The sequence below is a fragment of the Lytechinus variegatus genome, chromosome 11, assembly GCF_018143015.1.
Source record: "Lytechinus variegatus isolate NC3 chromosome 11, Lvar_3.0, whole genome shotgun sequence".
In the NCBI taxonomy this organism is placed as follows: domain Eukaryota; kingdom Metazoa; phylum Echinodermata; class Echinoidea; order Temnopleuroida; family Toxopneustidae; genus Lytechinus; species Lytechinus variegatus.
In genome coordinates this window covers 31,260,010-31,286,753 of record NC_054750.1, presented here as the reverse complement: position 1 = coordinate 31,286,753, position 26,744 = coordinate 31,260,010, and the positions used below count along the sequence as shown (strand labels likewise).

Here is a 26,744-nt window from a genome sequence, read left to right as displayed (position 1 = left end):
CAAATGTAATAACGTCCACAAATGTAATAACACTTTACCCACAAATGTTATAACGCCCACAAATGTAATAACACTTTACCCACTAATGTTATAATTTCACCCACAAATGTAATAATGAACTTTACCCCATAGAGATATGCTTTACCCACAAATGTAATAATTTTTGATCGCCCACAAATGTAATAATGACTTTACCCACAAATGTAATAAATTTGAAGGAATTCTTGGCGAATCCGTACTAAACTAAAATCCTGTAGTAATACGTTCATATAGCACAAAAGTGCAAAGTCTTTTTTCCGGACCTGGGGGTGTTTCTCAAAGATTTTAAGTATGACTTATACCGTGTTTACACAGGGACACGGCTCGGGGGTTCGACACGCGAGCCGTGTCGAACACGGCAATTTTATGCTGTGTAAACGCGATCACTGTGATCCGCGAGCCGTGTCGAACACGGCTTTTTTGATCCGCCAAAATCGTAGGTTTCAACCCGCGAGCCGAGTCAGACTCGGCAATTTTTTCGTGTGTAAACAGAAAGCCGTGTCGAACCCTCTTGACCTAGGTCACTGCGCGCGCTTTCACTTTTGGCATTGTTGTTGTTCGCACGGACAAGATTCGATTCCGGCGGTGAATTTCCCGCCTTTTTATTTGCGACGTCATAATTCTTCTTCCGTTCGAGATCCGCGAGCCGTGTTGAACTCGCCTTTTTATATGTACGTATAAACGCGATCACAGCATGCCCTCTTCGCAGCGTTCGACCCTGCTTGAGGATTCAACACTCGAGCCGAGTCATGTTTACACTTAATCGGCTTTTGAATCGGGTCATTCATAGCGTGTAAATGCGATTAAATAGCATCGGCGCTCGGTTCAGAATCGGCAATTTTGCACCACCAAAGTAGAGGGTTCAGCGCAGGCGCGTACGCAGGATTTTTGAAAGGGGGGGGGGGGTTCGAGCTGATTTTTTTTTTTAAATCTCCCGCCCAGTCTCTAAAAAGTGATGAGCGGGGGGGGGGTGATGATTTTTTTTCTTTTTTTTTCAGCGCTGCAAATAAGACAATAACATTTAAGTGGGGATGGGGTATGTAACAGTGCGGTCATGACCCGCGAGCGAGCAGAAATGTTCTCGTTTTTGCGTTGAAAACATAACCTTTTTGTCAATAGTTTGTTGGTATCATAGTCGATGCTACATGTCCTTCGGATCGTAGCACTCATGATATGGCCTTGATCAGAACACTAGAAACTTGAGAAATGTCATGAATAATTACGAGCGAGCGGAGCGAGCGAGCCGAAATGTTTGCGTTTTTCCGTCAAAACATACAATTCTTCTCAATAGCTTGTTGGTAATGATTACATATTAGTTGATGATACATGTCCTTCTGCTAGTAAGTCTCATGATATGGCCTTGATCAAGAGACTAGAAACTTAAGAAATTTCATAAATGATTACGAGCGAGCGAGCCGAAATTTTCGCGTTTTCCCGTCAAAACATACATTTCTTGTCAATAGTTTGTTAGTAAATCAAGTATTAGTCGATGCTACATGTCCTTCTATTCGTAACACTCATAATACGGCCTTGAACAGGAGACTAGATACTTATGGAATTTCATAAATTATTACGAGCGAGCGGAGCGAGCTAACCGACATTTAGCGTTTTCCGTCATTTTGGTTTTCATATTGGTAAAACATATTTTGTAAGAAAACGTATGTCTTTGTCTTGGTTCACTTGTATTCATAAGTATACATCATGATAATCATGTATGGCCTTGTTAATGGCGATACCGTGATCATGTCGGCGACATGCGGAAATAAAAGATATAATAAAATGGAGCGAGCGAAGCGAGCGGAAATTTTTTCTGTGTTTTTCGTCGGAAACATAAGATTCTGTTCATTATTGCTGTCATATACATTATTGGGTAGGGGAACTGTCCGTAACCAGACCAAGGAGTTATCAGGCACTAGCCCGATAACTCCTTGACCAATCCGACCTCTGGGGAGACAAGCAAACAAAAAAAGGGGGGGGGGTTTGAACCCTCCAAACCCCCCTTGCGTACGCGCCTGGTTCAGCGTGGAGGTTCAGAATCGCGAGCCGATACAGAATCGGCTTTTTTACTATTCTGCATCGACAATTGGCACGTATTACATTTAATTAACCATTATGAAGTACTTGTAAGCGCACGTATCCAGCGTTGTCTTTATTATGACGTATATTTTTGGTGCGCGGATCATTTCAAGTTTTTGCCCCAAAAGCCGATTCTGAACCTCGAGCCCATGCAGCGTGTAAACGCGGTGCAAGATAAACCCCAAAAAGCCGATTCTGCATCGGCTCGCGGTTCTGAACCAAATGCCCATCACATGTAAACACGGTAATAATAATAACATACTATGTTATGGAGGACCCGCTGGTAGAGCAGTTTCCTAATTGAAGTGACTACCCTGGGAAAGTAAAACGTTATTAGGTGGTCTGTCTCTGACAGATCACCGCTTAATTATTATTATTTTTTTTATTGTTTCATAAAGGAAAATGCAATAGCTGATGTGGTTTACGGTACACCATGTGGAGTGTTATAGAAGCAGTGGATAGAAGAAGAGAGGAAGTGGATAGGCGAGAAAGTGGAGATTTGAGAATAGAGTATTCTTTCTTGAGAATAGTCCTGAAAAGGACTGTAAACCAGAAGGAATGTTGAGTGAGAACAGCTTGAGTAGTAGAGCTGATGAGGAGATGCTGGCTTGCGTCGGCGAGTAGAGATGATGAGTAGTAGAGAGACTCGACGTTTCGGACAGGTTGACTGTCCGTCTTCAGGAGTGAGTGTTCGCTCGGCTGGGTAGGAGGGCTTGGTGGAGTGACGGTGGACGGCTGGTTGTTTGTGGATTGGTTAGAAGTTTGATGGTGACGTAGGATTGGGTGCCAGATGCTGTTGATGTGGAGGCCAGGGTCTTGAGGCACAGTGTTGTGTTGATGTATCTCAATGGCTTCCCTGACCCTTCTGGTATTCCAGTGCCGGATGTTGGTGATTAGGTGGCTCCTTTCCCATTCTATGCGGTGATTCTCTTGTTGTGCGTGCTTGACGATGGCGGATCGGTCCCAGTCGCTGCGTCGGTGGTGGGTCTTGTGTTCCTTGAGTCTGGTGTCGAAGTCTCGGCCGGTTTCCCCAATGTAGACTTTACCGCAGTCGCAGGGGATCTTGTAGACGCCTGGTTGTTTGTTGGATGGGTGCTTGTCCTTATGAGAGTGAAGGATGGAGTGTAGTTTTCGAGAGGATTGGTGTCTGACGAGGATGTTGGCAGAGTGAAGGATGCGTTGTAGTCGGTGTGAAGTCTTGCCGATGTAGGGTAGTACTATGGTGGCGACGGGCTTGGTTTCGGATGGGTTTTCGGTGCTGTCGGTGCTGGGTTGATGGTTGGGTGGTTGAGTCTTGATCCTTCTTCTGGGGTAGTGGTTGATGGTGGTGAGTGCATTGGTCACGTGCTTGAGTTCTTGATGTAAGTGTGCCTTGTCGCTGAGTTGGTGGGCTCGTCTGATGAGAGTGTTGGCGACTGATTGGTGGATGGACGGGTGGTGGTGTGAGCGGAAGTTGAGGTAGCGGTCTGTGTGGGTAGGTTTCCGGTACACCTGGTGAGATGGGAATCCAGACGGTGTCTTAGTGATGAGAACGTCTAGAAATGGAATTGAGTTGTCGCGTTGGGTCTCCATGGTGAACTTGATGCTGGGGTGCTGGTTGTTGAGGTGGTTGAGAAACTGGTGAAGGTCGGGTGTGCTGTGCGGCCAGATGACAAAGGTGTCGTCGACGTAGCGGAGCCAGAGTGAAGGAGGTTTGTCCGCAGTCTTGAGTGCTTGGTGCTCAAAGTGTTCCATGAAGATGTTAGCGATGATTGGTGAGAGAGGTGACCCCATGGCTGCTCCTTGTAGTTGTTTGTAGTAGTTGTTGCGCCATTTGAAGGAGTTGGAGTTGAGACAGGTGAGGAGGAGGTCGTGGATCTGGTCTGGTGTGAGATTGGTTCTGGATGCTAGGTCTGAGTCGGTGATCAGGCGTTGCTTGATGATGTCACATGCTTGATCTACAGGTACGCTGGTGAAGAGGGAGACGACATCAAAGCTGACGAGTGTGTCGGAGGGCCGGATCTTGGTTTTGGAGATGACGTCTATGAAGTGCTTGGAGTTGGTGACATATAGCTGGGTCTGGCCTACGAGTGGTTGGAGGATGTTGGCCAGATGGCGTGCTGTGTTGTAGCAGGGTGACCCACGAGTGGAGATGATAGGGCGGAGAGGAGTGTTAGGCTTGTGTATCTTGGGTTGTCCGAATAAGATAGGTGACTTGGCTGAAGACGATCTGAGTTGGAAGTAGAGTGCCTTGGGTAGTGCATCGGATCGGTGTAGGGTCAGCAGTTGTTGGTTGATTTTCCTTTCGTTGGCCTGAGTTGGGTCTCTGTTGAGAGAAACGTACTTTGGAGTACCCAGGACCAAAATCCAATTGAAACCAGTTGGATTTCCAACTGGTTTCAATTGGTTTCAATTGGTTTCAACTGGTTTCAATTGGTTTTAACTGGAATTTAACAATTTCCAGTTGAAACCAGTTGGGCAACTGGAAATCCTAACTGGAACCAGTTGGGTAACTGGAAATGACTTCCAACTGGAAATGATTTCTAACTGGAACCAGTTATGGGTAACTGGAAATCCTAACTGGAACCAGTTGGCAACTGGAAATCCTAACTGGAACCAGTTGACAACTGGAAATCCTAACTGAAACCAGTTGGGTAACTGGAAATGACTTCCAACTGGAAATGATTTCTAACTGGAACCAGTTGGGTAACTGGAAATCCTAACTGGAACCAGTTGGCAACTGGAAATCCTAACTGGAACCAGTTGGGTAACTGGAAATGACTTCCAACTGGAAATGATTTCTAACTGGAACCAGTTGGGTAACTGGAAATCCTAACTGGAACCAGTTGGCAACTGGAAATCCTAACTGGAACCAGTTGGGTAACTGGAAATGACTTCCAACTGGAAATGATTTCTAACTGGAACCAGTTGGGTAACTGGAAATCCTAAATGGAACCAATTGGGTAACTGGAGATGGAAGATGGGTAACTGAATTCTAATTGGAACCAGTTGGGTAACTGGAAATAAAACTGGAATCAGTTGGGTAACTGGAAATCCTAACTGGATCCAGTTGGGTAACTGGAAATTATTTCCAATTGGTTTCCAATTGGAAATTTTCCAGTTACCCAACTGGATCCAATTGAAACCAGTTAATTTGCATATTTTCTGCCAGTGTGCACAGATTAATGTTTTATGAGATTAATCATAATTTACAATGTATCTATTTATTTTTTTTCGATTTGAAGTTCCACACTTTTTTCAGATAAGTGTTTCCAATACTTAGCAGTGAAAACCATGTTCATAAATGTTATAGATTATAATTAAAACAGATTCAAAGATAATTAGTACACCACTAACTGTTACCAAATTACATTAAATAAAAATACATATATTTGAAGAACTCCAAGATGAATATATGCATATGAAAGTCTGTATTTTATCAATGCCCTTTACATTGGTATTAATAGACAAATAACACTGCTTCTGTGTTGGCATGAGCAATCGTTAGTGCAAATGCTAATTAATTTGTAACTAATTAAGTTCATTCCAACTGGAAGTTCCAATTGGATCCAGTTGGAAACCAATTGGTTTCAACTGGTTCCAGTTGAAAACCAGTTGCCTCCAACTGGTTTCAACTGGAACCAATTGAAACCAGTTGCCTCCAATTGGATTCAACTGGTTTTAATAGGGAAATTGGAACAACTTGAACCAATTGAAAGCCAATTGAAAACCAATTGAAACCAATAGCCAACTGGTTCCAGTTGCCCAATTGGTTTTAACTGGAACCAGTTGGCAACTGGTTTTCAATTGGAACCAGTTGGCAACTGGTTTTCAATTGGAACCAGTTGTTCCAATTTCCCTATTGAAACCAGTTGGCCAACTGGTTTCAATTGGTTTTGCTCTAATTGGTTTCAACTGGATTTTGGTCCTGGGTAGGTGTCCTTGTCTTGGAGAATCTCTTCGATCTTGTCATCGTATGCGTCTTGGTCCATGATAACGGTGGCGTTGCCCTTGTCAGCCTGAAGGATGTGAATGGCTTGGTTACGTCGGAGGTCCTGGATAGCAGAGCGTTCGTCTTTGGATAGGTTCTGTTTAGGTGGCTTGGCGTCGGAGAGGGCATTGGTTACCTTGAGTCTAATTGCGTTGGCGGCCTCTTTGGAGAGAAAGCGGAGCTTGGGTTCGACTTGCTGTACGATGTCGGAGAAAGGGATCTTCTTAGGAGCTACGGCGAAGTTGAGTCCGAGGGAGAGTACTTTGTGTTCGGCTTGGGTAAGTTGGTGTCGGCTAAGGTTGATTACGGTATCCTTGGTTGCTTCGGTCGAAGGTTGTTGGTTGGCTTGCGTAGGCTTGCGGGAGTAGAGTCGGTCGAACTTGTTGATTTGCTTGAGCTTGGTGGACTGGAAGGTTTTGCGAGATGTGTAGTCGTTGAATGCCTGAACTTTATCTAGATCGTCTGGTTTGAGTCGTCGGCTAAGTTGAGTTTGAGTAGAAGTGATGCTTGAGTTTAGATCGTGGAGTTGGTGTCGGGTGCGTGCGATGCGTTCGCGAGTGAGGTCTAAGCTGGCTTGGTGCAGGATGCGTTTGGCTTTCGGGGTGTCGACGGAAGATTTGAGTTGGAGTCCTGGCGGTATGATGTCGGAGTCGCTGCCGCGCTGCGTCGGTGGTGGAACACAAGACCCACCACCGACGCAGCGACTGGGACCGATCCGCCATCGTCAAGCACGCACAACAAGAGAATCACCGCATAGAATGGGAAAGGAGCCACCTAATCACCAACATCCGGCACTGGAATACCAGAAGGGTCAGGGAAGCCATTGAGATACATCAACACAACACTGTGCCTCAAGACCCTGGCCTCCACATCAACAGCATCTGGCACCCAATCCTACGTCACCATCAAACTTCTAACCAATCCACAAACAACCAGCCGTCCACCGTCACTCCACCAAGCCCTCCTACCCAACACAGCAGTCTGATTGCATCACCAACTCAACCAGGGACTCCGCCGACACACACACCACCGCCACCGACACCTCGCTACAACCTCCGCCGACGACCCAACACCTCATCCGTACACCAGGCCACCCACTCACTCCCGCCGAAGCTCACCCGACGAGTCCGCCGACCAACACGCACAGAACGCCACCATTGATGTACACACCGCCGACACACACACACGCCGCCGTAACTCACGCCGCCGTCTACTCACCACGTCCGCATACGACGCCCACTCGTTTCCCGCCAAAACCGCCACCCACACACAGAGCGCCACCTACGACGTCAACCCGCCGTGACCGCCGGCCTAGAGCTTTCCCCCACGTCCGCACGCACGCCATAAGTACCGCCGCACGCCGAGCGATCACTCACTCCTGAAGACGGACAGTCAACCTGTCCGAAACGTCGAGTCTCTCTACTACTCATCATCTCTACTCGCCGACGCAAGCCAGCATCTCCTCATCAGCTCTACTACTCAAGCTGTTCTCACTCAACATTCCTTCTGGTTTACAGTCCTTTTCAGGACTACTCTCAAGAAAGAATACTCTATTCTCAAATCTCCACTTTCTCGCCTATCCACTTCCTCTCTTCTTCTATCCACTGCTTCTATAACACTCCACATGGTGTACCGTAAACCACATCAGCAATTGTACATGCCACCATGCAAACCTTCAAACAACATCTGAAAATGCAATAATCATTAACCTAATCACTTATCGAAAAAAAAGAAAACCTATTCGCATATTTTCCGTTACGCCATTCCGGTCGCATTGATCTGCAACAATGAGCCGTAATTTTGGTGAAAAGCGGCCGCAGAGCGCTGTCCGACCATCGCCTCTGCGCTAGCGCATCCGTGCCACCGGGCTAGCTGCATGCATGTTCCATAGGGATACATACGCACTCACACGCAGGCGACCCGTTCCAAGGACCCCCGTATTCACAAACATTTGTAGTTCCGAAGCTCGTTCCGAGGACCCTCCTTTTTATAAGCACGCTCCAAGGCCCCCGTTTTTTTTTGTCTCGCCCGCGGCACATTCCTACTGTATACTTTTTTTGTCGAATACCCCCCCCGGATTGTATAATCGTATTATGATATACATGTAGCTATTATTTTGATTCATACTATTGTACAATCTTGCGTATGTATGCCCTAAATTGTATACGGAAGGAGGAACGCTCGATCGTCCAATGTTTTTTTTTAAGGTCAAGTCCATCCCAGAAAAATGTTGATTTGAATCAATAAATAAACATCAAGCAAGCATAACGCTGAAAATATTAAAAATGAGTCAGATGTAAAATAAAGAAGTTACGGCATTTTAATGCTTCAAATATTTTTCACAAATTTGACAACAATGACCAATTTCACTGAACCAGAAAATGTTAATACCATGGCAATGAAGTTACATGTTCAAGGAATAGAACTTTGTAGCACATGACAATGAGGAAGAAATTAACATATTTCATATTTGATATTATACAGATATTGACTAATGGGGTGTGTAATATAAACATTCTTTGGACCGCCGGATTTGTATTTTCCCGAGGGGTTATATTTTCCCGAAGCGCGCAGCGCTGAGGGAAAATATGATCACGAGGGAAAATATTAATCCTTTAGGTGGTCCAAACAATGTTTGTTTTACACATCCCATCAGTCAATATCTGTTATATTAGATAGCCTCTAATGATGAAGATAAAGTTAGGCCTAACGATGCGTGCAGCATGTTTATGATATTCAAAGTGATTGATTGAACTGGTATAGATCTAACATTAGAACTTGATCTATATATATCTAAGTAACGTTAGCCTAACGCAGTGAATGACCCTTTTCTATTTAAATCAACTTTGTTTAGGCCTAGCCCTAGATCTAAATCTAAGTTCGAGCCCAGTCCAGGTCCAATGCAGGCAGATAATGCATGGTTACATCTAATCCACAAGAGGGCGCCATACACCTAAAAATATATTCATGGACCGGTTAGTCAATATATTCATCGAAGGTGGACCGGCTGGGAAAATACATGGATTTCGATCATATCACGTGACGCGCAATTGACCAATCGCGCTTGGCTAACTGTCTTGGCTATCTAATATAATGAATTATAAATGAAATAGTGAGTGGATGAAGTCACCGGTCCTCTCATTTTGCATAACGACCGGGATGGAAATGTGTTGTGAAACAAAGCAAAACTTTTAAGTTCAATAACTTTTTTATCAGATTCTGGTGACATTTTCGGTTACAGTTCGTAATTCCGAAGCTTCGTAATTGCGAAGGTTCTTTATTCCGAAGGTTCGTAATTCCGAAACACGTAAATTGCCTATACCTCGATGTTCGTTAATCCGAAAACGAAAAAGGGTTCGTTAATCCGAACATTTGTGGCGTAATTCCGACGGTTCGTTATTCCGAAGGTTCGATAATCCGAAAACGTAATAAGGTTCGTTGTTCAGAAGGTTCGTTAATCCGAAAACGAAATAAGGTTCGTTGTTCCGAAGGTTCGTTAATCCGAAAACGAAATAAGGTTCGTTGTTCCGAAGGTTCGTTAATCCGAAAACGAAATAAGGTTCGTTTTTCCGAAGGTTCGTTAATCCGAAAACGAAATAAGGTTCGTTAATCCGAAAACAAAATAAGGTTCGTTAATCCGAAGGTTCGTTAATCCGAAAACGAAATAAGGTTCGTTAATCCGAAAACAAAATAAGGTTCGTTAATCCGAAAACGAAATAAGGTTCGTTAATCCGAAAACAAAATAAGGTTCGTTAATCCGAAAAATGAAAACCGGGAAAGCAGAGGCAGGGGCAAGGAGGAGGGGGCGGGGGACACTGTTGCCGTTCAATTGTTATGAGGATGGGAAGGCAAGGGCGGCCGAACGCATTTTCGTTTTGGGGGTTAAGCCAAAAAAATGAAACTCATACGTCAAAATTGACATTTTCACCTTAAGATTATCATCTGCTTGAAGTCATTGTGTGTTTGATAGTGATTAAGTAGAGAAAAACCTTTTTTTGAAGTGATTTCTTATTAAGGCAAAACGTATATTTAGGCTTTATTTTTCGGGAGAGAGAATAATGAGCGAGCGGCTTGGTAAAACAAATTCAAAGGTGAAGTTGTAAAACTTTTTTGGGTCAATTATTCTTAAAATGGCATTATTGTGAGGTGTTGCGAGCGTTAATCACAAGCTAAATCTTTAGGGTATTTCAATAAAAAATGAAAATAAGTTTTTAAAAATCCGAGCAGATTTCTGCTGTCATTAAATAGATGTGCATCTAACTAAAAAATTAACACAAGCGCAAAACGCGAGCTTAAACATACTGACCAGAAAAGGAACCTGATAAAGAAAACATTTAGTGAAAATTTGCAATATTCCAGCCTGAAAACTTAACTTGTATACTTTAAAAAGAGTATTTTATTTCGAAAAACACGAAAAACGGCATAAGTTAAACATATTTATTTTTGAAAAAGGAACTTTCCCATTTTTGAAAATATTAATTTCTCTGTTTTTTTTATTTCATTTTGGGGGGAAGTGCCCCCTGCCTCCCTCCCGGCGGATCCAACTATCGTCAAATAGGGGGGGGGCAATTTTTTTCCAGCCATATTTTCCTCGATCGGCAGCTTAAAGTTGATTTTTGTTTGTTTCTTTGAAAGGGTAGTCCTCACAGTCAATAATTAGCTTTATACTTATGAAATAAAGTAAATATGTAATAACATGATAAACCCTTTTTAAGTAATGCGAGCGCGAGCTATATATTTTTTTTTAATATGATGGGCAATATGTTTGTGATCTTCAAAACGAGATGCCTATGTAACTAAATTTAGATAATAACTGCGAGCAAGAAGCGCAAACAGACATTTTGAATATATAAGCTCTGACCTGATCTAAAGGGGACATTTTAAGAAATTTTTGCAGTTAGCCATGAAGACGATGCGTGTTTCAACCAGTGGCGGCGGAACATATTTTCCTGGGGGGGGAGAGCAAAGCCCAAAAAAGGGGCCAATAGGGGCCAATAGGGGCAATTTGGGGCAAACGTATATTTTCACCGTGAGATTATCGTCTGTGTAAAGAGGTTGTGTGTATTGTAGTAATTGCATTGAGCAAAATATTTTAAGTGATAACTGATTGATAAATTATATATCTCTGTGTCATTTTTGCGAGCGTAGCGAGCAAGTGGTTTGGGGGAAAGAAATCAAATCTGAAGATGTATAATTCGCCTTTTTGGTCAATTACTGTTAAAAGGGCATCCTTGTGAGATGTTGCGAGCGAATCACGTGCTCAAACTTTTGGAAATTTCATGTAGGCCTAGAATGATAATAATGATAATTATGATATAGATATTATTTACCCTGGGAAGCCACTTCAGTTCTGAAAACTGTTCTCCCAGCTATTATTATTTTTTTACAAGAATGCTTAGAATGTCCAGTTTTCAGGTTGGAAAATCGGAAAATTTTGGCTCACGTTCCTCGCTCGTATCAAATATTGTGTATTGAGGAACTCATTCTATTCCTGGTTACAAAAAAGTATAAAAATGTCCAGTTTTCAGGTGGAATATCACAAATTTTAAGCTTGCGGTTCGCGCTCTCATTATTTAGTTCGTGAGATATATACTCTATTCATGAGTCACTAAATGCAGTCCTTAAAAGATTACTTAGAAGCCTGTTGCATAAAACATTTTACCTGAGAAAACTCTGGTAAAAACTGAAAACTAAGGTTAGTCTGATTTCCGCCATTATGCCTTTAGCACAGAGCAAAAACTCCGGTAAAAACAACCTGAGTTTTCTCAGGTAAAAAGTTTTATGCAACGGGCCCCAGGTCAGTATATAAACAAATTACAGCTCGCCCTCGAGTTAATTTTTTAGAAAGATACACATTTTTCTCACGATTACAAAAAATGCTCAGAATGTTTAAGTTCACGTCTTGTTACATGAAATGTCTACTAGTTTGAGCTTGCGATTCGCGCTTTCAACATCTCACAAGGATCATTATTAGTATTATTTTTATTTTTATTACCAGCAGAAGCTGTTATCAAAAATGACATCCCCTCCAATACAAATTCTATTATCTATGGTTACTCGCACGCGACCAACACACTTGATCCCTGCATCTTTAAACCATTTGCTTAGGCAGCAATTGCTCAGATAAAATCGAAATTAGCCTATGCTTGATCAGGGCGCCTATTCTTAATGAAATACATGCTTTTGGCCACAACACACGCATGTATCATCGATCGTTATTACTATCATTGCAGAATATCGTGTAATCTTGTAATGACAACACCGTTTTTGTTACCAAACTGAATAATTTTCATTTTCGGAAATACGAACCTTATTCAATTTTCGGATTAACGAACCTAATTTCGTTTTCGGATTAACGAACCTTCGGAATTACGAACCTTATTTCGTTTTCGGATTAACGAACCTTATTTCGTTTTCGGATTAACGAACCTTATTTCGTTTTCGGATTGACGAACCTTCGGAATTACGAACCTTATTTCGTTTTCGGATTGACGAACCTTCGGAATTACGAACCTTCGGAATTACGAACCTTCGGAAATACGAACCTTCGGAATAACCGAACCTTCGGAATTACGAAGCTTCGGAATTACGAATGTATGCGACATTTTCGGCATTTTGCTCGGTAAGTTTTAATCTATTTATTTACAGTAGATATATAACATGTGTAAGTAGTTTCAGAATGGAGTATACCTTTAAAACCGTCATTCTAAATTGGGTTGGCTGGAAACCTCCCCCCCCCCTCCCACGCACACACACCCTCACACACACACCATATAGTAATATTCTTTTTTCGACTGATATGAGCATGGACCTATTACGAGATGAGCATGTGCTTATTTCCGTCCAGGCTGCCATTATATTTGAGCATGGACCTAATACGTAATAGGTCCATGATTTGAAATATGAAGCTCAAGGCCTACACGTATACACGTAGGACTCTACGCTGATCAAAGTTCAGATGAAGTGACCCGAGTCATTTTTTGTCCTCCCAGTATGAGTGAAAAGCATTATTCAAGCGAAAAAAAATAAACGAAAACAAACGAAAAATCCTCAGTTAATCATGAAAAGTTACAACTGAGTACAATTAAGTCACGTAGGCCTACATAGGATCTATATGGGTATAGCATTAGCAAGTCAGGTGGGGGGTAAATGTTCTTGGAACCAACTGGTTTCCTGAGGAAATTTCTGGCTTATCGGACGAGATTTTCTACATGAATCAGATGGGATTAGTTCTACTATTGTTACAGGTAAAAATTGCCGATATCCTTTCAATTTTGTGTTTGTGGTCATTTTAAAATTCAAATTGGTGTTGTGTCATTCACATTTTGATTTCTGTATGTGTAAAAAAATGACATATTTTTGCTCCAAATTCAGTGTCAATAATATTTTTTGCTTCCTTTGTATTTATGTTCACATGTAAATTCATACAATCCAAAGCGCTACGTTGGAGCATTTATCAGAATGATATACAGACTGTATTTGGAAATAAAAAGACTAGATCGTTGATAACAACTGTTGAAATGTTGAAATAACAACTGTTTGAAATGCTTAAAAATCAGCAATTTCCTCACTCGGCCGTTTGGCAAGCAAGCCGGTTTATTATCTAAGCCTATTTCGTGATATCAAGAATTCGATTTCGAATTTGACAAGGTTTGGTCAAATTTCTATGGGGCCTATTCGGGACTACTGCACGTTATAGGTATAGGCCTCTACGCTGATCAAATTTTAGATGACTCTTGTTTTTTCCTTCTCGCAGTATGAGTGTGATGCCATGAAATAAAAACAATTCTATCGCTGTATAAAAATATACCACGCTTCATCAGTTAATCATAAAAAGTCACAACTGAGTGCAAGTCATGTAGGCCTACATAGGATCTATTGGGTATAGCATGTCAGGTGGAGTATAAATGTTCTTCTTCTTCCTGGAACCAACTAGCTGACTGACAAAATTTCTAGTTTATTGGATGAGACTTTCTAAAGGTATCGGGTGGGTTTATTTCTGCTATTGTTAGAGGTAAAAATTGCCAATATTCTTTCGATTTTGTGTTTGTGGTCATTTTGAAATTCAAATTGGTGACGTGTCATCCACATTTTGAATGAGAAAAAGAGGGAGAAAGGAAGAGAAACGTAGTGGAAAGAATAAATTATTGATCATTACAATGTTACACTATATTACGCTATGTTATTGTTTGTTTATTCTTTATTGTTTATTCAACAGGGGGTAGCCCATTCAACATCAGTTGATCTCCCATGGGGCCCCTATACACAATAATGTAATAACAGAAAAAAATACAGATAAAACATTCAAAATAACATAACATATGCAAAAAATGCAATACAAGCTGAATTGTGAAGACATCAATAATAAACATTGCAAAATTAGAGAGATTATTTCAATGGTATTCAAACATTCAAATACAAAAATTTTACACAGTAGCAAGTGTCAGCGTAAATCTTAATTGTCAATCGACCTGAGATGTTTTCTAAGATTATATTTAAATGAATCTAAAGATGACGATTCCCGTATGATGACCGGCAAGTTATTCCACAGTTTTGGACAGGCGTAAAATGAGGAACGCTTGCAATAATCAGAACGACACCTTGGAATAACAAGATCGTGTCTGACGGACTGCCTCGTATTTTTCGAATGGGTTTTGTTTAGATCCTGAAAATAATTTGAGTAGTATTCTGGTGTGAGTCCATGAGCACATTTATAAACAAATATATATCGAAAATAAATGATTCTTTACTTAAAGGTCGTCCAATCTAGATTTAAAAACATTTCTTTAGATTGGGTATATATGTGACATCTAAGGATCAAACGGGCTGCTCTTTTTTGGAGTTTGGTAAATCGATCCACATGACTCTGAAAACGATTTCCCCATATCTCACAACAATAATTCATTTGTGATTCAATAAGGCACATATATATAATGATTTCAGAGTATCATTTTCTACAAAAGGACGAATTCTTTTTAACATGGCAAGTCCAGCAAATATTTTTTTTACATACAGAATCTACTTGATCATGCCACAAAAGATGTCTATCAATTATAACACCTAGACATTTGATACTAGAGCATTGACTTATCTCGTCACCATTATGGTTTATGTGAATACAATAATTTCTATATATATATAAAGTTTTTGTTTACTCCCTAAGACCATGCCTTTTGTTTTCTCTGTATTCAGATATAATCTGTTATCTGAAATCCATGTGCATATAGAATTGAATTCAAGTTGTAATTTATATTCTACTTCTTGAATAGAACTACCGGTGACATACAGAGTGGTATCATTTGCGTACATGATTACATTACCATCTGTTAGGACACGGACCACATCGTCAATGAATATAAAAAAAGAAGAGGTCCTAGGATCGAGCCTTGGGGAACTCCAATGGAAAGGGAATGTTCATTTGGTATAGTTTGTCTTATTGAAACTTGTTGTTTTCTATTCGTAAGATAGGATTTAAACCAAGACAATGAGCCATCAGACAACCTATTTTCTTCAGCTTTGCTAACAGAATTGATGAGTCAACTGTATCAAATGCTCGTTTTAGATCAATATAAATGGCACCAACGATTTTACCATCGTCAATAACACGTATCCAGGTATCGGTTAATGCAGCAAGTGCTGTGGAAGTACTGTGACCCGGTCTAAATCCAAATTGAGATTTTGATATCACATTATTAGAAACAAGATAATCATAAAGCTGCCGATGTACGATTTTCTCTAAGACCTTACTAAGAATTGGGAGTGTGGAAATAGGGCGATAATTGGTTATTGCACTGATGTTGCCTTTTTATACAAAGGAAGAACTTTGGCATGTTTCCAATCATCCGGGTAAGTGCCAGACGATAACGACAAATTTATCAACTGAGTGATACTGGGGACTATGACATCACCAGCAGATTTTATAAGTTTAACACTTATTTCACCAATACCGGTTGACTTAGCCAAATCCAAATTGGTTATAATTTTCTTAACGGAATCAGATTAAACAACATCAAATTCAAAAGTAATATCAGAGGTAGAATTATTTTGTCAAACATAAGAAGCATTTTTTCACAACTTTATGAATCATTATTTGCTGGCGTACCGTGGGTCACGGCATGGGGGGGGGCACCAGCAAAAAATTTGAGTCACTTAGTGAGCGCGCGAAGCGCGCTTAGTATCCAGGTATACTGAACTATATAGAGAAATTTTAAGGACATGCAGTGCCATTTAATGGATATGTATCTTATTGATTAAATAATGCGAGCGCGAAGCGCAAGCAGAAAATTTTTGACATTCAGACTTAAAACGGACATTATAAGCAAAATATTTTTGTAGTCATGATACGTACCTCTCTCGCTAAACAAACAATGCGAGCGCGAAGCGCGAGCTGAAAATTTTGTATATATTGACCCAAACAGAGACATTTTAAGGACTGTATCTCAGGAATCCATTAAGAGTATGAATATCTCACCATATAGTCATCTAATGCTAGTGCCATACTTTGCTGATTTTATTAGAATTACATCTAAACACATGAAGTCATTGTAATCATGATTAACATACGCATCTCACTAATCGATTGTTGAGAGCGCGAAGTGCAAGTTGAAAATTTAGGAAATTCAGACCTGAGCATTTTAAGGCTTTTTTGTAGGAATTCATGAAGACCATACGTATATCACTAACCAAATGATTCAAGCGCGAAGCGCGAGCTGACTTTTTGTATATATTGACCCCAACATGGATATTTTAAGGAAATTTTTATAGGAATCCATTAAGGGTATACATATCTCAGCATAGTCATCTAATGCGAGTTCCAAGTGCTTGCTGATTTTTGTTAGAATTACATCTAAACACATGAAGTACTTTTTGTAGTTATTGTAATCATGATTATCATCCGCATCTAACTAATGAAATACTGCGAGCGCGAAGCTCGAGCTGAAAATTTAGGAAATTTCAGATCTGAAGAGATGCATATTCTAGGGCTAGTTTGTAGGAATTCACTCACCGTACGTATTTCACTTACCAAATGATGCGAGCGCGAAGCGCGAGCTGAAGAATTTTTATATTCAGATCAGAAAAAATACAAATTTGAAGGACTGATTTTAGGAATTCATGAAGAGCAGACATCTCACCAATCCACTAATGCGAACGTATGCACGGCCAGAAAATGTTTTATATTAAGACCTTAAAATGGGGCAATCACTTTAATTAGTCATGAAAAAGAAGCAAATGTCACTCCATAAAACAATAACAACTTGAATTGCGAGGAAATGTATTTGGCATGTTTGGTGTATATTGACTTGAAACGGGAGGTTTTAGTACAACATGATTATATATCTCGTTAAACAGTCTAAAGTATGTGAGCACCGGGAACAATGAAGACATAGGCCCTTAGCAAATAATGATTCATAAAGTTATGAAAAAAATGCTTCTTATGTAATATAATATAGCATAATATAGTGTAACATTATAATGATCAATAATTAATTCTGTCCCCACTACGTTTCTCTTCCTTTCTCCCTCTTTTTCTCATTTTCCCCGTTTTTTTATGGCCAGTCAATTGCCCCCCGTAGTTACGCCACTGCCGTCATTTTTAACTAGCTTCACTCCTCCTATTTCTTTGTTACCTGGTAATAATTGTTTAAGTATTCGCCAATTATGGCGAACATCATTTCCACATTTCTTCAACTCATTTTGGTAAAAATCCTTTTTTAGTCTTTTATTTTCTATGGAATTAATCCCGTTGTCTGGCTAACAGGATGCATCCATTATTGATCCACGGTACACCTGTTTGTTTGAGACGTACTGTAACGTACGGGGCTTGTTTATCACTTACTTTCATAAAGATAAATTTAAAGTTGTTCCAAAGATAATTAACATCTTCTTCAGATTCATTCCACTCGATTTTATTCAATTCTTCATTAAGTTTTTCTTCATCAAAATTTCTGAATGAACGTAATTTGCTTACAACAACATGCTAGTGCATTCAAAGTAAAAAACCAATAGAGTGTTTATTTGTGTGCTATTCTAGTCACCTGGTCTTTTCAATTTCTTCATCCTGCTATGTAAGGCATGCTTACCTTATATCTTGCTTTGAAATCTGCCTGTCACAATGAAAGAAATGAAGTAACTACGAACTGGTCTATTTGGGGATTTACAAAAACTAAATATAGGCTCTAATCCCAGGCTCTAATGATTGATTCGCAGATATTTCTGATTCAAAATGGCGGAAGGTTCGGAAACAACAGACAAATGGCGCTACGTGATTCTTTTAGGAAAGTTTGTTATTCATCTGATCTTCCCGGGTATGACAAAAGCTTTGTCTGTCCTCGTTCCTGCCATGGTCTTCCAGCTCGAGGTTGATTACACGACGGTGGGATTTCTAGTTTCAATGCAGTATGGCGTCGTCTACGTTGCCTGTAAGTTATTCTGTTAAGTGTAAGATACCAAGGGACTATACTTGTTTCATAAAGACCATTATGGCAACTACCAAGGAAATCCTGATTGTGGTTGGCTGCTGAGCCTAGCTGTTACCATGGTAGTTGTAATCGAATACATTCGTAATTCCGAAGCTTCGTTATTCCGAAGGTTCGTTATTCCGAAGGGTTCGTATTTCCGAAGGTTCGTAATTCCGAAGGTTTGTTAGTCCGAAAACGAAGTGAGGTTCGTAATTCCGAAGGTTCGTTAATCCGAAAACGAAATGAGGTTCGTAATTCCGAAGGTTCGTTAGTCCGAAAACAAAATGCTTAACGAACCTTATTTCGTTTTCGGACTAACGAACCTTCGGAACAACGAACCTTATTTCGTTTTCGGATTAAAAAACCTTCGGAACATCGAACCTTATTTCGTTTTCGGATTATCGAACCTTCGGAATAACGCCACAAATGTTCGGATTAACGAATCCTTTTACGTTTTCGGATTACCGAACATTGAGGTATAGGCAATTTACGTGTTTCGGAATTACAAACCTTCGGAATAAAGAATCTTTGGAAATACGAACCTTCGGAATTACGAAGTGTAACCGCTGTAATAATGGCAAATTAACAAACAGTAGTAAGATTTAAAAAAAAATGAATTGTGTCCTAGTTGTGATTCAATGGAAGGTCGAGGCACAAGGGAAACGTGTCCACCTTTGCTTCCCCCACATCGTTAATCTGCCCATGCTAATGATAAATAGCTATTTCCAATGACATTTTAGGTGAGGGCAAGAATGTATCCTCTAGTATCAATAATCATTAGTAACGATTCAGTGGTGTCTCCCTATCTTTTTCCAGGTCCGCTGAGTAATTATCTGACAGCAAAGTTTGGCCATCGTTGTGTTTCATCAATCGGCGGGTTCTTGTCAGGAGTTTCTATGATAGGTGCCTTCTTCAGTCAATCAGCAATGACTCTCGGAATCTCATTCTTCTTTACAGGTACTCGCCTTGTCCAGATTGGACGATGAAAATAGGAAATTACCTTTATCACAAGTTGATTTCCCAGTCCCCTATGCCTGTGCCAATCCTTAGAGAACACTCTAACACTGCTTAATCAAATCGGATTGTGCTGGTAGTCAGTACAGACTGGAAGACAGTTTTGCATGGAAGCTTCTTTATTTTTTTTGGACGATGAAAATGGGAAGTTACCTTTCTCACATGTTGACTTCCCCAGTCCCCTAAGCCTGTGCCAATCCTTAGAGAACACTCTAACACTGCTTAATCAAATTGGAGTGTGCTGGGAGTCAGTACAGACTGGAAGACAGTTTTGCATGGAAGCTTCTTTATTTTTTTTTGGACGATGAAAATGGGAAGTTACCTTTCTCACATGTTGACTTCCCCAGTCCCCTAAGCCTGTGCCAATCCCGAGAAAACACTCTAACACTGCTTAATCAAATCGGAGTGTGCTGGGAGTCAGTACAGACTTGAAGACAGTTTTGCATGGAAGCTTCTTTAGTTATTTTTTCGAGTTGGTGGCGTGTTAAAATGGGTAGGCCTACTACAAGAATTTGATGACAATGTACATACACCTTTGCTTGTCGTTCTACGCCAATTGAGTGGGCAAGAACAATTTCTCCGCCACCAACTTGGAAGAGCTAAAGGGACTGAATGTAAACTTGTCCCTATATAGCTTAAATCATAAGTTCAGCCAACCATTTCTTAATACTTCTAGAGTAGGCATATTTGACTATTTTCCTTAATGCCATCAGATATCAAGCTTTTGCATTGTAATGTTTATATAGAGAGTTGCATATAGCAAGTAATTTGATAACTTGGAGCCCTCATATATACACTGGGAAAGAATTTTTCATAAAAAAAATCATTGTATAGTACAATATTTTTACAAATTAGATGACTACTTTAGGAAATCTAATTGCACTGACAGAGTCACACTTTAAGCCTATCTATATGCCCTGTGATTAGTTTATTTGATATCGAGTTTTACCATGAAGCTATTCTGCCCTCACTGATAAATTTATGGGGGGAGGGGGGGGGGTCATAATATATCAGATTCATATCTAGTAAAAAAAATAATAAAAGAAATCAAATTATGACTTCCCATCACAATCCTGATTTTTTTTTATTTTCAGGTCTCTTTTCGTCACCGTTACGTCAGAGTTCAACTGTCATGCTACGCGAATACTTTGGAGAAAAGTGTGGCGCGGCCATAACCTTCACACAAATGGGAGGCCATATTGGAGGTGTCATTTTACCTTATATAGCTGCGCTGTGTCTGGACGCTTACGGCATGAGGGGAACCATGCTCTGTCTGAGTGGTATCTTGTTCTACCACGCAGCGATTGGAACCACTTTTAGAGCCCCTCGGTCACCTAAAGTCAAAGAAAAGAAGGATATCGAGGGATCAACTCTACTACAAGGTGAAGAAGATGAAACCTATCTTCGAGAGAACAACCTTCGACCTGACGGTGAAAATCTCAATTCCAGCGATGAATGTGGGATTCCAAAAGATGCTGAACCTCAGAAATCCAGTCCGACAAGAAGCTTGATGGTCATGGAATTTTTCTCATGGATTTTACATTTGGAGTTTCTGAGAGAGGAACGAGTCTTCGTATTTCTCTTTATCCCCTGCCATACCCTTAACGAAATAGGATTCTTCACATGGATAATTTTCTCCGCATCGTATGGGGTGTCAGTCGGTCTTGATGAGAATGAAGCAGTGTATCTCCCAATAGTTGGTTCTCTAGGCGGATTGGTAGGCCGCGCGGTTCTCATGGGAGTCCTGTACAAACATCCACACCTAACACCTCACGCGTTTTCAGTCACCGCATCAGTATCATCAGTTGCAATGTTCGCCCATCCTATTAGCTCATCCTTGGTCCATCTCCTGATCTGTTCCTTTTTCGCAGGAATCGGGTTTTATGGTCTCTCTTCTTCCTTCGATGCTACTTTAGCTTTGAGATTGAAGAAGGAAAACTTCCCCATTGCCACTGCGATAACTTTCTTGATGAGTGGAGTCGTACTTCTTCTATCTGGAACACTTGCAGGTAAGTAAGCCTATAGGCATCCATTCCAAAAAGCGGAGATACTTGAAAGAATGCTGAAAACACACAAATTGGCAAGTTATCTTTTAATATCGATGACTAGGAATATAGTGTCCCTATAGGATGACTTTGAAATAAAACAAAATCACGAAAGATCACTGAGAGATATCAAAATACCTGTAGATATTGACCGCAAATTTCATAGAGAATTATGCGAGATATAATGATCGCGAACTGATCATTGAAACACCGATAGGAGCACTGGGAAACTGGGAAAGATGATTACTCGACATACTTAATGAGATGTTCTAGACTTTAGCCCAAGGTGGCCTTTGCGACCGACCAAGACCTCAAGGGTTCTTAATCTTTGAAGAAAAGAAAACGTACCTGTACAAGATACTTTTGAATTGTTTTGAAATTTACTGACGTATCATGAAGCAATTCGGAGATTCCTGAAGGTTCAGTCAATAGAAATAGATTGAAAACTACCATATGACTCACTAAAACATTGAAAAATAGTGGCAGTAGTTTCAACGAAAACCCCTTCTGATATCGATGGGGGCATTTTAGCAATAGCATACGCTTTCCTTAACGCAGAGAACCCTCGTAGCAAAGCAGTCTTTGCCGGAAATTGGTGAATCAAAACAGCAGTGTCGTGATGGAGTCTGGACAAACGATACGTTTGCCAATTTTCGTCCGGTCCGAATCTTATGACGATGTGCTGCCCGGCCCACCATCTTTCGACAATGACCTCTAATCTATCCATTGTGATTTGACGGACATTTTCAACTAATAGATTCTGAACGTTGTGTCTGCGAATTAGATGCTAAAATGCGCCATAATAAAAGAAGGGAGACGGGTCTCAGTCCCGGGGGGGGGGGGCCACTTACATTGACGAGTGGATACCATGCGCGACCAAAAAAAAACACGTAAAAAGGATGTCTTTTTCACGATAGGGCACGTTACGTACGTAACGTGATAAGGATGTCAAAAACACAAAAATAATGAAAAAAGTGTATCTATTTCGCTAGGAAAATTACGTGTTCATAGTCGAATTTGGGGGATGATAAAACAAAATTAAAATGTTTTATAAAGGATGTCCTTTTTGCCCCTACACTTCGTGTTTAAAGTCCGATTTGCGCGAGGTGTAGAAGCTGGGATCATACTAAACAAAATAAGGTAAAGCCGACGACCGAAGGACCCGTAACAATAAAACATTCCTGTACTTGTTTAGGGGTTCATTTCAGGGAATATTTGCCAAGAGTATCGTTTTGTTTCCAATACTTGTTAAGGGTAGAGTTTCACACGCCAATATTTGTTAAGGGGTGCATTTTCAGAATATGGAAATTACGTGTTTAGGGTGCTTTTCGAGACCCCATGGTAGCGCATGGTATCCACTCGTGAATGGAAGTGCCCCCCCCCCGGGGTCTCAATGGTCACCAATTAGCTTTGAGCTCTGTAAAACGGGGAAAAACATTTAATTACATTCATATTTCCATAAACAATCAATTCTATCAGTTTTCTATTCTAACACCCTTTAAAACTATCAACCGTAATCTGGAATTATATGACCTAATAATACACATGACTTAGCGACAATGTATAATCATTGAACTGTTATTAGCAGACGCTAAATTTATTATAATATTCTTTGTTTGTAACTTCAAGATTTTCCTCATTGCCAATGAGTTTGTGTTTCACCTTTTCTTGTCAGGTCTGTTCTATGAGCACTTCGGGTCTTTTAAAACCGTCTTCATAGCGTTGGGGGTGTTATCCCTGATAAGTTGCGGAGTGTTTTCTAGTTACTTCTTCGTTGATGCAAGATTAAAACGACGCTCCTTCGCGGGATGACGTCACTGGGAGTAAACATCCGAACCGCGATAGCGCTGCCGGCGCGCCGCTCCGTATATAGAGTGGGAGATCGAAGACCAAGAAGAAAAAAAGGAAAAGGAAGGAAAGGGGATATGATATTTTTTCTTGAGATAACATGTCACAATCTATCACCAAATCAGATTTTCATTCTAAAAAAGGCCAACGTATTTGATCGGTCGCAACTAGTTGAATATTTAGCCACATACAGTATGTCATTTATTGTGCCCTACGACATTTTTGGCTGATTATTGGGTATCTGGTACCAAATCCTTGTTAAAAAATTACTTAAAAACCAGAAAGCAATCAGTAAGATGTCATTGAAAACAATCAAACCCTATTAATTTTACCTTCGGTATTCCACAGGGATAGTATTATGCCCGGATTAATTTTTATGCCCCCGCAGACAAACGAGGGGGCATTAAGCGTTGCCCCTGTCCGTCCGTCCGTCCCCCACTTGGTTTCTGGGCAATAACTCGAAAAACACTTGATGGATAAAAAAAATTGGTGTTCATGTTGTAGTGGTGTTTTTTTCATGTCATACTTTCGGTCATGTTAATACATAAAAATGTCATATTTTTGGATTGCGCTATACCCTGGCGATGCCGCCAGGACGACAATGAACCGACGGGTATTACCGTACCCCTTTTTCTTTTTCGGTTTAATGGATCGTCCTGTCGGCAGGACTAGGGTACAAGTTACTTGTAAATTATTCTGAGTACACAATTATTTAAGGATATGTTGTATGTACTTATACACAGTTTGTATCAATGTTCTGTTTGATTGAAGTGCAACCATATGTTTTGTATACTTTGATTGTTTTTGTGACGAATAAAAACTGCAAAGAAAAAAAAATGGTGTGTAGGTAGATAACACCAACATACAGGCTAAGTTTTAACTCGGAGTCCGCAGGTCAAAGGTCAAACTAAGGTCACAGCTCATTAAATATGCAAGTTGGTTTCCTCATGATAACTTATGAATTATTCAATAGATTAATAAGGTTTGAGTGTGTAGGTAGATGACACCAAAATACAGGCTAAGTTCGAATTCGGAGTCCGCAGGTCAAAGGTCACAGCTCATTATATATGCGAGTTGGTTTCCGCATGATAACTTTCGAATTATTCACTGTATATTAAAAATGTTTGGTGTCTGGGTAGATGACACAAAAACACAGGCTAAGTTTGAAATCGGAGTCCACAGGTCAAAAGTCAAAGCTCACAGCTCATTATTACCGTGTTTACATGTGACCGGCTTTTGGTTCAGAACCAAAAGCCGATGCAGAATCGGCTTTTGGTTTATCTTGCACCGCGTTTACACTCTTACCGTGTTTACACTTGATCGGCTTTTGGTTCAGAACCAAAAGCCGATGCAGAATCGGCAAAAAGATAAAATCGAAACTTTTCGTCTTTGGCTCCCTCCCCCAACAATTGAAATATATGAATTTAAAAGACTGGCCTTTCCTATTCATATGCTGTCGTACAATTAGATCTGCATCTGTAACTGCTTCCAAATATTGGAATAAGTTACCTCAAGAAAATCACCATCATCTCTCTCGTTATTTGAGAAGGGATTTAAGACATTTCTTTTACCCGTCTAGAGTTGTAGGTTACTTGATGTGTTCTTTTTGTTGTTGCAAGCGCTTTGGGCCATTTTGTGAAAAGCGCAGAACATTAATAATAATAATAATAATAATAATAGATCAAAGTATTCACACGTTCCTCTTCCTTTTCCACGCTCCTCATAGATTATTCATTTTGTAAGAGTTCAATTTCACTTGTCTGTGCAATATCAGGTAATGTACTTCCGGATTCCAAGCATACAAAAATTAAAAGTTCTCAAAGAAGATATCTTTTCTATAACAAGTGGTATTATTCAAATAAACTTAGTCTGCGAAAGGTAAGGTCGTTGTGTCTTTTACCGCAAATAATACCTTAAATTTTATCTTTGCTTTCTTTGCTCTCTTGTACGTTTGTCTATGTGTAATGTTGATAATGAATTAATGTCTTATCAAAATAAAGTTGAAAATTGCTGATCATTTGTCTAGTCTGCTTGTAATTTTGTTTTCCCACATGAATCATCATACACAATTTTCAGATCCATTATATCTCTGCAGACACATTGGGTATGTTACGTACAAAAGGGTTCTCCGGGCTGAAAATAAATACAAATCTGAAAAAATAGAGTAAAATTAACCAGGCAAAATGCTGAAAATTTCATCAAATTCTGAAAACAAATAAGGAAGTTAGTGGATTTAACGTTCAGCAATATTCATGAAAACAGTTATGTGCACATTGTCATGAGTATTCATCAGGTGGGCTGATGACGTCATGTCCCAACTTTCTTTGTTCTTATTTATTACATGAAATCATAATATTTTGCGTATGATGTATCTCCCTTATAATAAAATAAGTTGCAGTAATGAATATCTAATGCATTACATCAGTTGTCAACCTATTTTTTCATTCTTGGATGACAACATTTGAAAACATAATTTCTATTATAAGGATACAAAAAAAAACAAGTGGGGGTGTGACACCGTTGATTTGCTCATTGCATGATATTCATGAAGACATGCAGAGAACTGTTTCACCGAAATGTGTGTGATGCGAAACAAAGATTTAGTAAAATGGGCAGAAAGACTAGAAGTGTTCGCATTGAACTCGCGAAACAAACTTCCTTATAGCTCATTATACAAAATAATGAAGGAAATGCAATCAAAAGACCGCTTTACTGATAGTGCGATTGTAAATTTATCTTTATGAAACAGAATATTTGTTAAGGTGTATTTTTAATGTTAGGACCATGATGTTTAACAACCATGGGCTGTTTCATGTTTTGTCTTTCTAAATAAATATATAATGATAATAATTGTGAAAAAAAAATCAGGAATGGAATGATCTGATTGTTGGTCTTCTCGTTTTCATATTAACTTTTTTGAAATGTAAGCCAAGAAATTATGTAAAGAAATATATAGCCAGGTCTAGCTGTTTAATGGGGGGGGGGGGCGCTTTCCGGTGCCCTTTCTTCGGGGCAGTGTGCCATGGCGAATCCAGGCTTGACCAATAGGAAAGGAGGAAGAGCGGTAGATAATGATGTACAACAAGATCTGCTAAGAAAAACAAACAGACAAACAAAAGACCACTGGCGATTGCCACCAACCCCCCACCAAAAGCAAGCAAAACCAACCTTGAAATTGATATAGGGTGCATCGTTCCGTGAATTCACCCCTGCAGGATTAGATTACTTTATAAGTAAGAAAAAAAAGGAAAAGTAGAAAATGATTGGAAGGAGGGTGATGTTTTTTTTTGAGGG

At 40.0% G+C, this 26,744-nt stretch overlaps 2 protein-coding genes across 3 annotated transcripts; one reads left to right on the top strand and one right to left on the bottom strand.

Moving 5' to 3' along the window:
- Positions 1-2,105: 2,105 nt before the first annotated feature.
- LOC121423530 lies at positions 2,106-7,163 on the bottom strand. Its single transcript, XM_041618883.1, has 4 exons — positions 7,054-7,163; positions 6,075-6,789; positions 2,811-4,437; positions 2,106-2,110 (listed from the first exon to the last, which is right to left on the bottom strand). The coding sequence occupies exons 1-4, from the start codon at positions 7,161-7,163 to the stop codon at positions 2,106-2,108; spliced, it is 2,457 nt and encodes an 818-aa protein (XP_041474817.1).
- A 6,009-nt stretch (positions 7,164-13,172) lies between these two features.
- On the top strand, positions 13,173-25,116 carry LOC121423416 (monocarboxylate transporter 7-like). Of its 2 annotated transcripts, none has more exons than XM_041618746.1 (5): positions 13,173-13,332; positions 18,293-18,504; positions 19,360-19,500; positions 20,652-21,566; positions 23,278-25,116. In XM_041618746.1, the coding sequence occupies exons 2-5, from the start codon at positions 18,309-18,311 to the stop codon at positions 23,412-23,414; spliced, it is 1,389 nt and encodes a 462-aa protein (XP_041474680.1). In that variant the 5' UTR covers positions 13,173-13,332; positions 18,293-18,308; the 3' UTR covers positions 23,415-25,116. The 2 variants fall into 2 exon arrangements, with proteins under 2 accessions (XP_041474680.1, XP_041474681.1); XM_041618747.1 differs by lacking the exon at positions 13,173-13,332 and adding an exon at positions 13,733-14,072.
- Positions 25,117-26,744: the final 1,628 nt, after the last annotated feature.

What these genes read in the sequence shown, in the direction of transcription:
- LOC121423530 (XM_041618883.1), bottom strand. Translation starts at nt 7,163, where the DNA reads ATGAGGTGTTGGGTCGTCGGCGGAGGTTGTAGCGAGGTGTCGGTGGCG. An exon ending in CAATCAGACTGCTGTGTTGG is followed by an intron (nt 6,790 to 7,053) that starts GTAGGAGGGCTT and finishes GATCGGTCCCAG; the next exon opens with TCGCTGCGTCGGTGGTGGGT. An exon ending in CCGTTATCATGGACCAAGAC is followed by an intron (nt 4,438 to 6,074) that starts GCATACGATGAC and finishes GGTACTCCAAAG; the next exon opens with TACGTTTCTCTCAACAGAGA.
- LOC121423416 (XM_041618746.1), top strand. Translation starts at nt 18,309, where the DNA reads ATGGCGGAAGGTTCGGAAACAACAGACAAATGGCGCTACGTGATTCTT. An exon ending in TGGCGTCGTCTACGTTGCCT is followed by an intron (nt 18,505 to 19,359) that starts GTAAGTTATTCT and finishes ATCTTTTTCCAG; the next exon opens with GTCCGCTGAGTAATTATCTG. An exon ending in AATCTCATTCTTCTTTACAG is followed by an intron (nt 19,501 to 20,651) that starts GTACTCGCCTTG and finishes TTTTATTTTCAG; the next exon opens with GTCTCTTTTCGTCACCGTTA.